General features: G+C 39.8%; 1 protein-coding gene and 1 pseudogene across 2 annotated transcripts in view; both read left to right on the forward strand.

The window, feature by feature from the left end:
* GIN1 (gypsy retrotransposon integrase 1) overlaps positions 1-1,614 on the forward strand; it is a 29,760-nt gene extending 28,146 nt beyond the window's left edge. The window contains exon 8 of one of the 2 annotated variants that reach the window (XM_027545510.1): positions 929-1,614. In XM_027545510.1, the coding sequence (XP_027401311.1) occupies positions 929-1,203 (275 nt within the window). In that variant the 3' untranslated portion in view covers positions 1,204-1,614. The remainder of the gene's footprint in view (positions 1-928) is intronic. The other variant, XM_027545512.1, reaches the window with a different exon arrangement.
* Positions 1,615-9,698: 8,084 nt separating this feature from the next.
* On the forward strand, positions 9,699-10,487 carry LOC113896542 (annotated as a pseudogene).
* The last annotated feature ends 1,671 nt before the right edge of the window (positions 10,488-12,158 follow it).

Raw genomic sequence — 12,158 nt, forward strand, 5'->3', positions numbered from 1 at the left:
TTTCCCTTACAGTGAAGATAAATTTGCTGAAAATAGAATAAAATACTGAGAAGGAAAATTCCTTGTCAGTATTTTAGTATGGATTTAGCTATACCTCGAAAGTTCATGAGCATTTTAATATTAAATTAGACCTAAGTAAGCTAATTCACCTGATCCATTGTAGCCTGCCTACTTTCGTATACCTCTTATATAAACCTGATTCTAGGAACTTTATCTTCATTGTAGTTTAATCACTTCATAGTGTGACAATTTGATGTTATTGTCCTAATATGAATTCTATAAAGATTAAAGAATTACCTAAAGTTGTAAATATAAGGATTTAACAATTCCATTTGTTAGTGTATCTTTCAGGACCCCATAAATGCATCCAGAAATGCTTTGAGATATATATTAAGGATATCATCAACATCAAAAATATAGTTTAGAACTTTTGTTTTTAACCTATACCATGATTCTCAGCCCTTTCCACCCCCTCACTTACACCTACCAAAGACATATCAAGAGAATACTCTGTAATGGCCTATAGGGAAAAGAACCCCAAACAAGTTGGGTGTATGTATATGTATATAACAGATTCACTTCGCTGTGCACCTGAAACTAACACAACATTGTAAATCAATTGTACCACAATAAAAAAAATTTTTAACTTGTAAAAAAAAAACCCATCCCTTTATATTACTCCTATTTTTTTAAAAAAGTCTGGCTTTCCTTGATCTCTCCTGAATTCTGTATGTATGAGCCGTCAGATTCATATATCATTTTATTCATTCTTCGACGTGTACTTATTTAGGAGATACGAGAACCCATCAGAAATTAATCTTGATAGTTAATTTGTATTACTTGGGATTTTATTCCTTATTTTATATTATTTCATTTGAATGTGGTTTAATTATAGTTCTAAAAGGCAAACTTGTGTTCCTTCTTTCAGATAGTCTCCATCTCTTACACGGTTCAGTGGTGGCGGATCATGACTATGTTGGAATGCCCGAGCTGCCAGTTGGAGCATACCAAGCAAGTATTCTGGTGGAAGATGCGGCTATTGGAGTAGACGACAGTGAGTTACTGACGTCAAGCAAGGATCGTGAACTATTAGAATACAGAAATGCCAAAATCTCTCCATTGATGGAAGATCATAATGCTCTTGAAAAGCAGACTTTTAGTCTCTTGGACTCTTCAAACCAAGTCCTTGAGTACTTAACTTAATAAACACAAAAATTCATTTAAAGTGCTATTTAGAGAATACATCACCTTGAATCTTATCTTTTCCATTCAAAAAGATTACATAGAAAAAGTATCTTGACAAACTCTTAATGACTAAATCCTGAAGGTTTATTTTGTAATTATTTATCTGAAGTTGTTCTTCTTTTGTATATATATATGGATATATATATATTTAGGCAAAGGAAGCATGTAATATATGGATATTATTTTTTCTTCTACAAATACAACAGGCAAAGCATGCTTGCTTCTTAGGAAGTAAACTAAATTCCAACTCAAAACTTTGGTATTGTTACCATGTTTTCAGTTTCAATTTTTTTTAAAATATTCCCCCCTTTTAAAAACTGTTTGAACTACCTAGAACCGCATTAATAAATATTTATTGAATGTGTTAAATGAAACCTATTCCTGTGTCATTGAAACATCTAAAAATATTGTAGTTACTTAATGGGCTCCTACAGTGTATTGGTAAGTTCACCTTATAGACAGGCTAAGGATTAGGATCTGAAACTATATATTGGATTGAAAATGTGTGCATTTCCATAGTATATATTAAAGTCAAAAGCATCCATGAATAAATTTTTTTCTGCAGTCTTAAAAAAGTAAATTATAAAATAACTGATATTAAAGATTTTAAACTATAATTTCTATAATAGTTGCTGCTACTGCTGCTGGATCCAATGATCCAGCTGCTGCTGCTGCTGCTAAGTCGCTTCAGTCGTGTCCGACTCTGTACAACCCCATAGACGGCGGCCCACCAGGCTCCTCCATCCCTGGGATTCTCCAGGCAAGAACACTGGAGTGGGGTGCTATTGCCTTCTCCAATGATCCAGCAGAGGTTGGCAATTTGTTGTGTATGTGGCTTGTATGATCTATATTATAGATTATAAATCATATATGATCTATATATTACAGATCATACAAGCCATCTATATATTAGCAGCAGCAGCAGCTGGATCATTGGAAAAGCAAGAGAGTTCCAGAGAAACACTTACTTATGCTTTATTGACTACACTAAAGCCTTTGACTGTGTGGATCAAACAAACTGTGGAAAATTCTGAAAGAGATGGGAATACCAGACCACCTGGCCTGCTTCCTGAGAAATCTGTATGCAGGTCAGGAAGCAATAGTTAGAACTGGACATGGAACAACAGACTGGTTCCAAATCGGGAAAGGAGTACGTCAAGGCTGTTTATTGTGACTGTACTTATTTAACTTATATGCAGAGTATATCATGAGAAACACTGGGCTGGATAAAGCGCAAGCTGGAATCAAGATTTCCAGGAGAAATATCAATAACCTCAAGTATGCAGATAACACCACCCTTATGGCAGAAAGCAAAGAAGCACTAAAAAGCCCCTTGATGAAAGAGGAGAGTGAAAAAGTTGGCTTAAAAGTCAACATTCAGAAAACTAAGATCATAGCATCTGGTCCCATCACTTCATGGCAAATAGATGGGGAAACAGTGGAAACAGTGTCAGACTTTATTTTTTTGGGCTCCAAAATCACTGCAGATGGTGACTGCAGCCATGAAATGAAAAGACGCTTGCTCCTTGGAAGAAAAGTTATGACCAACCTAGACAGCATATTAAAAAGCAGAGACATTACTTTGCCAACAAAGGTCCATCTAGTCAAAGCTATGCTTTTTCCAGTAGTCATGTATGAATGTGAGAGTTGGACTATAAAGAAAGCTGAGCACTGAAGAATGGATGCTTTTGAACTGTAGTGTTGGAGAAGCCTCTTGAGAGTCCCTTGGTCTGCAAGGAGATCCAACTAGTCCATCCTAAAGGAGATCAGTCCTGGGTGCTCATGGGAAGGACTGATGCTGAAGCTGAAACTCCAATACTGTGGCCACCTGATACAAAGAACCGACTCATTGGAAAAGACCCTGATGCTGGGAAGGATTGAAGGTGGGAGGAGAAGGGGATGACAGAGGATGAGATAGTTGGATGGCATCACTGAGTCAATGGACATGAGTTTGAGTAAACTCTGGGAGTTGGTGATGGACGGGGAGGCCTGGCGTGCTGCAGTCCATGAGGTCACAAAAAGACATGACTGAGCGACTGAACTGAACTGAAAAGGAAAAATGATTAGAGGAAAGAAATCAAAGACTTCATCTTATATTACCGACCAAATAGATTCCACATAGAATTCCAGAAAGAAGCCTTAAGAAAACATAGTTGTCTCAAGTAGTGATTCTTGTCCTTCTCCCATTAGCAGAACAAAGTTGATGATGGAGTCATACTGAACTCTGTTTGGTAAATGTAAGTGGTCAAGTTTCCTTTTCTTAACTCAAATGAAGTGAACTTTTTTTTCAATATCTGAGTAAATCTTTTTCCACTGTAACAGGGTAATTAGTAGTGAGTCATTTTAAATTACAGTTTCTAAACCTTTTTTTTCTTTTAGAATTCTGCCTCCGCTAAATACTTTCTCACACAGACCTTCATCCTGTGTGCACTGATCATGTTGGGTTCCACTACACTCTGTCTACAAATCACCCCAAATTCTTAGTGGCTTAAAACAAGACTTTTACTTCTTAGCCACCCTCTTGGTTCATTAAGGCTCCATTTTCGTCCTCACTCCAGGATGCAGGCCGAAAGATACTGACTTCTGGAATACCCCCATCACCATGGCAAGGAGAGAGCATGGTGAACTGAACACTGGCTGTGAAAAGACTTGGGCATCCTTCTTACTCTCATCACAATGGTCAAACCTAGTCACGTACTGCTAGTGGGCACAGGTTTCTTTTTGTAGTGATAGCAGTGTTCTAAAGTTAATGGGTGATCGATATGTAACTGAAAATATTAAGATCCACTGAATTGTATACTTTAAAATGCTGAATTTTATGAGTTATATCTCAATACAATCGTTCTGTGTAAGAGTCTAAACAAAAGTTTAAAAAACAAAACCTAGCCACCTGCTGCTGCTGCTGCTAAATCGCTTCAGTCATGTCCGACTCTGTGTGACCCCACAGATGGAAGCCCACCAGGCTCCCCTGTCCCTGGGATTCTCCAGGCAAGAACACTGGAGTGGGTTGCCATTTCTTTCTCCAATGCATGAAAGTGAAAAGTGAAAGTGAAGTCACTCGGTTGTGTCCAACTTTTAGCAACCCCATGGACTGCAGCCCACCAGGCTCCTCCATCCATGGGATTTTCCAGGCAAGAGTATTGGAGTGGGGTGCCATTGAACCTAGCCACGTAGCCATGCCTAATTCAGTCCTATTATATGCCTCGGAAGGAGGAAAACTAGGGTATTGGTGGATTGCTGCAATGACTGCCAAAACTCATCTTTTTTCCAGATTTTATTAAAGGCCATTTATACTGAAAGTTACTTTATTTCCTGATAGTGAATATAAGCTGTTCAAATAAAAATGCTGATTTTATTATTGAAACCTCAGAATTTGAATGTAGATTCCAAATATAGATATTAAATAAACAAATACACAGGAAATACCTACAAATTAGATACATACACATAATCTTATCCTAATGTTTACAGGGCCCTGTCAAGAGAGAAAATAGATTTTTACATACCATATACCTAAATATTTAGAAGTGATAAGTCAAGCTAATAAGCTGTTCCTACGTCAGCAAATATGCCTCAAGCTTCCTCGAATTCTTAGACTCCTTCAGCCTGACATGAGTAAGTAGCAAAGCAGGGATAGCTGGCCTCCGAGCATCCTTTGTCTCATCCTCCCTTTCCACCCTCCCCTGCTGCGCCTCTCCTCCATTTGAGCCCCTGCAGATGCAGCCTCGGACCGGCCCAAGCCTTTGCAGTGTGATCTCTGCCTCTGTCCACCCCCCAGAGGGAGGCCTTTGAAGAGGTTCTCCAAGGGGGAAAGGGGCACATCGCTGAGCCCTGTGAGCTTCTCACTCTAGTGGAGAGACACTGTCAAGGGGAATGGAGCACAGCCCTTAAGCCAAGAGCCCAGAGTGAGTCCCTCTTACCAGGATTTAAGGGAGTTGTTCTGTAAGCAGAGAGTAAAATTCTGACCAAAAACAATAGCACTGTCTTCATGAGGCTTTGTATGCCACCTTGTGGTGTTTTTTATGAACACTTGAAAACGTGATGTAGCAGGAAATGCTGAGTATACTAAAGAAAACTTTTGGAATGAAAGTAATTTCCTCACTTGAAACGTTATTTTTAAATATCATAATAAACATTTCTAGTATAAAATTTTTCTTATATCACCATCTTTTAAAAAGGTAACTCATTAAGGTTTACAAAACAAAACTTACTAGTTATGAGATTCATTCATACCCTCAAAAAAGATATGTATTATGTCCGTGTGCTGTTCTGGCACTAAGGATATATCAATGAGAAATCTCTCCGCCTTCCTACACCTTGAAGTCCAATAGGATAGTGAAACAGTGACCTGTAGTTCTTAATGAATACATTTCTTTACTTATATCCAATCTTAAAATCTCAATGATAGCCTTTTGCATAGACATCTTGTTTGGGACCCTTACCTTAAGCCTCTTCCACTTATTTTTGACTGTATAGAAAGTTCTAATAAGGTTTTGTTCAGAGGTCTGGAAAGGACTGGGCCATTTCCAGTTGGAGTTTCTAATCATGTTGATGAGTAATTAAACACCAAAATAAGCATTTAAGAAGCAAATTTTTTTTCCAAACTTTTATTTTCCACAGATGAATTTGTGATTGAGAGGGCAATGCCAGCTTTGTGCAGTGTTACAATTAAACAGGCAAAGGTCAATTCAGTGCCATCAAATGAAAAAGTATCTAAATTGGTAGCTTGCCCAGAGTGTGAGGACCGGATTGCCGGATTCTCCCGCTTCCTCTGACCCCTCCCTGTCCTCCTCACCCAACTTCTTCCTCACCCCCAACACCACCTCCTTTGTGCACTCACGCAGAACTCGTTAAGAAGTAAGGTCGCTCGGTGCAGTGGACTTGCCTCGTCTGAGCATCTCATTGTCCGCGCTGTGCAGGTCCTTGCCAAGAGCAGAGTGAGCAGAGCCATCTCCTTGGGCCGGCAGGTAGCTAGAGGAGACCAGATAGCCAGTGACACCTTCGCTCACTCCTTACCTCCACATCCCAGTAGAGCTTCTGTTCTGATAAGAGGTCCCATGAAATGAAGAACAGAAGAGAAACTAAAGGGAACGGAGCCCGACTTCACTCCTTCCTGTGAATTATTTTGAAGTAGAAGTGAAGGGAAAAGTACTCACTGGAATGGTTCTTCCAGCATGCTTTCCTACTGCATTGTAACATGTAATCTATAGTCTCTGGGTTTCAGTGCTTTTACTCTTTCCCTTTAGAATTCCATCCTTACATATATAAATATATATATATACACATACATATATATACAATTCATTAAAAAAATTACGTGGTAAATAAACAGTGATGAAACCATCATAGTGGTGGTTATGTGACTTAGTCATAGCTAGAAGCAAGTCAGCAGCAAATCCGCCTCAAGTTTGAGAACAGGACTTCCACTGAATCCTCACTGATGACTAACTATGTTAATAATCACCCATTTTACCTGAGGCAGTTAATACCTGAGGTAGTTAGTTAAAAAGGTAATGACTTGTTTTTATGCAATATTAAAAAACCATAATCTCCAGAATATATAAAAACTCCTATAACTCAATACACAAAAAGAACCCAATTTAAAAATGGGCAAAAGATTTGATTATACATTTTCTCAAAGATATGCAAATGAGATACCACGTCACACTCATTAGAATGGCTGTGATAGTTTTTAAAAAGAAATAGAAAATAACGAGTGTTGATGACACAATGTAGAGAAATTGCAGCCCTTGTACATTACTGGTAGGAATGTAAAAGTATAAAACGGTTCAGCCACTACGGGAAACTCTGTTTCTTCCTCAGAAACCTAAACACAGACTTATCATATGACCCAGCAATTCCGCTCCTGGGTATATACCCAAAGGAACTGAAAACAGGAACAGATAATTGCATGCCAATGTTTACTGTAGTATTATCCAATAGTCAAAAGGTAGAAACAATCCAAGTGTCCACTGACAGGTGAATGAGTAAAGAAAATATGGTATATACATGCAATGGAATATTATTCAGCCTTCAAAAGGAATGAAGTTCTGAATAATGCTACCACATGATTACCCCTTGAAGAAATTATGCTAAGTGAAATATGTCAAATATAAAAGGAAAAATATTGCATCAGTTAAGTTCAGTCGCTCAGTCGTGTCCAACTCTTTGCAACCCCATGAATTGCAGCATGTCAGGCCTCCCTGTCCATCACTAACTCCTGGAGTTCACTCAGACTCAGGTCCCTCAGTGATGCCATCCAACCGTCTCATCCTCTGTCATCCCCTTCTCCTGCCCTCAATCTTTCCCAGCATCAGGGTCTTTTCAAATGAGTCAGCTCTTTGCATCAGGTGGCCAAAGTATTGGAGTCTCAGCTTCAACATCAGTCCTTCCAATGAATACCCAGGACTGATCTCCTTTAGGATGGACTTGTTGGATCTCCATGCAGTCCAAGGGACTCTCAAGAGTCTTCTCCAACACCACAGTTCAAAAGCATCAGTTCTTTGGCATTCAGCCTTCTTCACAGTCCAACTCTCACATCCATATGACCACTAGAAAAACCATAGCCTTGACTGGACAGACCTTTGTTGGCAAAGTAATGTCTCTGCTTTTGAATATGCTGTCTGGGTTGGTCATAACTTTCCTTCCAAGGAGCAAGCATCTTTTAATTTCATGGCTGCAATCACCATCCACAGTGATTTTGGAGCCCAGAAAAATAAAGTCTGACACTGTTTCCACTGTTTCCCCATCTGTTTGCCATGAAGTGATGGGACCAGACACCATGATCTTCATTTTCTGAATGTTGAGCTTTAAGCCAACTTTTTCACTCTCCTCTTTCACTTTCATCAAGAGGCTTTTGAGTTCCTCTTCACTTTCTGCCATAAGGGTGGTGTCATCTGCATATCTGAGGTTATTGATATTTCTCCCGGCAATCTTGACTCCAGCTTGTGCTTCTTCCAGCCCAGCGTTTCTCATGATGTACTGTGCATATAAGTTAAATAAGCAGGGTGACAATATACAGCCTTGACGTACTCCTTTTCCTATTTGGAACCAATCTGTTTTTCCATGTCCAGTTCTAACTGTTGCTTCCTAACCTGCATACATGATTCCACCTATATGAAATATCCAAAACAGGCAAATCCATAGAGGTAGAAAGTAGATTAAGTGTTTACCAGGGCTTAGGGGAGAGGAAATGGGAGTTAATGCTTAATGGCTGCAAAGTTTCTGGCTGAAGTAATGACGATGTTTTGGGAATAGTGGTGATGACCACACCACACTGAGAGCGCCATCAACGTCACTGAACTGTAAATGGTGAAAATGGCAACTTTCATCTTAGCTCTATTTTGCCATAATTTAGACAGATTAATAATGTAATCTATAAAAAACTATTGAGTTACTCACTTAGGTGAATTGTATGATATGTGAGTTATATCTTAATAAAGTTGTTTTTAAAAGGTCATGGGATACAGCTTAAATTGTGCTTAGATGAAAATTTATGACCTATATACTTACTTAGAATTGATGCTTTTGAACTGTGGTGTTGGAGAAGACTCTTGAGAGTCCCTTGGACTGCAAGGAGATCCACCCAGTCCATCCAAAAGGAGATCAGTCCTGAATATTCATTGGAAGGACTGATGCTGAAGCTGAAACTCCAGTGCTTTGGCCCCCTGATGGGAAGAGCTGCCTCATTGGAGAAGACCCTGATGCTGGGAAGGATTGAGGGCAGGAGAAGGGGACAATAGAGGATGAGATGGTTGGATGGCATCACCAACTCAGTGGGCATGAGTTTGAGTAAACTCTGGGAGTTGGTGATGAACAGGGAGGCCTGGCGTGCTGCGTGCGGTTCATGGGGTTGCTAAGAGTCGGACACGACTGAGCAACTGAACTGAACTGACATACTTAAAGTTTACAAAATAATGAGCTAGCATCCAATTTAATGTGGTATAAAAAGAACAAGTGACCAAGCCTAAAGAAAACAAGGTATGAAATCATGAACATGATAGAAATTAATGAAATAGAAATGTTTATAATGACAGGATGAACTGAACCACAAGTTGCTTTTTTGAAGACACTAATAAATTGAGACAAATCTAGCAAGTTCTAATTTAAAAAGTAAACAATTTATAAATACAAAATATTAAAAGGGTCAGAATGCCACATAATGCAGATATTTAAAAGACAAATGATATTGTAACTTAATCCTGATAACTTCAAAATCTTTATAAAGTTGATAAATTCTAGAAAAATTTAACCTGCAAATGTGGTTCAAGAAGAAATAAGCCAGCTCTTTGGCAAGCCGCAAACCCCAGGCTCTGTTCCACAGCCTGGGGTTTGTTGAAGTTGTCAAGAATAAAGCCTACTTCAAGAGATACCACTGAAATTTAGAGGACGGCAAGAGGGCAAAACTGACGACTAAGAAATGATTGGTAATCCAAGATAAAAATAAGTACAACACACTCAAATACAGAATGACAGTTCATGTAACCAACCAAGGTATCATTTGACAGATTACTTATACCAGTCTAAAAGGAGATATATGCAGCTTATGCTCACGAACTCCCAAAATAAGGCGTGATGGTTGGTCTGACAAATAACCCTGCAGCATATTACACTGGCCTTCAGGCTTCTTAATAGGTTTCGTATCAGCAAGATTTATGAAGGCCAAGTCAAGGTGACTGTAGATGAATACAGTGTAGAAAGCCCTGGTGGTCAGCCAGGTGCCTTCACCTGTTATTTGGATGCAAGACTTGCCAGGTCTACCACTGGAAATAAAGTTGGGGACCCTCAAGGGAGCTGTCGAGGGAGGCTTCTCTGTCCCTCACAGTACCACACGATTCCCTGGTTACGATTCAGGAAGCAAAGAACTCAGTGCTGAGGTTCACTGAAAGCTCACCATGGAGTAAAACATGGCAAATGACATGCATAGCCTGACTGAAGACGATGAGGATCCTTGTAAGGAACCATTCTCTCAATACCGAAAGGACTCTGTAACTCCAGACATGATGGAGGAGGCGTACAAGAAAGCTCATGCTGCAGTACAAGAGAAACCAGTGGATGAGAAGAAGCCTAGGAAAGAAGCAGAAAAGAAGCGGAACCATCCCGAAATGTCACTTGCCCAGAAGAAAGATTGGGTAGCTCAGAAGAAGGCAACCTTCTTTAGAGCTCAGAAACAGGCTGCTGAGAGTTAATACAGAAAACCACAATTTTCTATGAAGATATTTCAGATAAAGACAATAATAAACATATTGACCAAGCAAAAATAAGCCATGTGATTTTACCAAACATTTATAACAAAATTTAAGGAATATATAATTTTAATCTTATGCAAATTATTTTATGGGATAGAAACAGAAGTACTGCTCCTTATGTCTTTGGCATGAGGGTGGCATAATCTTAAAATCTGAAAAAGACGGGATGAGAAAGGAAAATAACAGGTCATTCTCTTGTGAACACGAATACAAAGATGTAAAAATAAATTAGCAAACTGACTCCAGTGACCTATAAAAATACACATCCTGACCAAACTGAGTGGATTCCCAAAATGCAAGTTTGATTTAACTAACAGCTGCATTTCTAAGAGAGCTGGCCAAAAAATAGAAGAAATACACCCAACGTGTTAACGGAAGAAAATTTAAGGAATTTTTTAAAGATGAACAGAACCCACAATGAACAGTGGGACATCTGGTAACCAGAAATAGCCAGAAGCCTCTAGGCCTGAGGGGGCACAGAGTGGAAGTGCCCAGTGAGAGATGAATTCAGGAAAGAGAATTGAACCATCAGTGGTGGTCATCATAGAGAAAGGCAACCTCTGCCAGAACTGTACAAGTCAGAACTGCGACGATCACTGTCAGAACTGACCCCTGGAGAAGACCACCCTCCCATCTCAGGCTAGTGCCTCTCGTGTGTTGATGCCCACCCCGCCCCCCAAGGGAAGTCAGTGGCAGGGAGCTTGGGGTTGGGATAAAAGCAGTAAAGCTCAGCCTCCTGGGGACCAGCGCTGAGAGGGCAGAGAACAGATGTGAGTGAGCGATTTGAGAAGCATCAGCAAAACCACATGATCAGATGTTAAAAAAAAAAAAAAAAAAAAGGTCACTTAATCATCTAGTTAGGTGGCAAACATTTTCTGTAAAGGACTTAGCTAGATAGTAAATATTTTTCAGCTTTGCAGGCTATACATTCTGTTGGAATCACAAAATCCTTCCATTGTAGGAGAAGCAGTCATATATACATACTAAACAAAAGGGTGTATCTGTTTTACAGTAACATTTTATGTACCCCTCACCCTGCAAAAAACTTGTGGACTGAATTCAGCCTGTGAGTCATAGTTTGTAGACCCTTTATCTAGTAGATACAGAGAAAGTATTTGCTCAATGTTAACAACCATGTGAAACAAATTCATGGCAAACTCAGAAGGGCATTCCCTTATCCTGATAAAGTATCAGTTCAGCTCAGTCGCTCAGTCATGTCCAACTCTTTGTGACCCCATGGACTGCAGCACACCTAGGCCACCCTGTCCATCACCAACTCCCGGAGTTCACCCAAATCCACGTCTATTGAGTCGGTGATGCCATCCAACCATCTCATCCTCTGTTGTCCCCTTCTCCTCCTGCCTTCAGTCTTTCCCAGCATCAGGGTCTTTTACAATGAGTCAGCTCTTCGCATCAGGTGGCCAAAGTGTTGGAGTTTCAGCTTCAGCATCAGTCCTTCCAATGAACACCCAGGACTGATCTCCTTTAGGATGGACTGGTTGGATCTCCTTGCAGTCCAAGGGACTCTCAAGAGTCTTCTCCAACACCACAGTTCAAAAGCATCAATTCTTTGGCGCTCAGCTTTCTTTATAGTCCAACTCTCACATCTATCCATGACTACTGGAAAAACCAAAGCTTTGACTAGATGGATCTTTGTTGAAATCT

The sequence above is a fragment of the Bos indicus x Bos taurus genome, chromosome 7 (assembly GCF_003369695.1).
Source record: "Bos indicus x Bos taurus breed Angus x Brahman F1 hybrid chromosome 7, Bos_hybrid_MaternalHap_v2.0, whole genome shotgun sequence".
NCBI classification, from domain to species: Eukaryota; Metazoa; Chordata; class Mammalia; order Artiodactyla; family Bovidae; genus Bos; species Bos indicus x Bos taurus.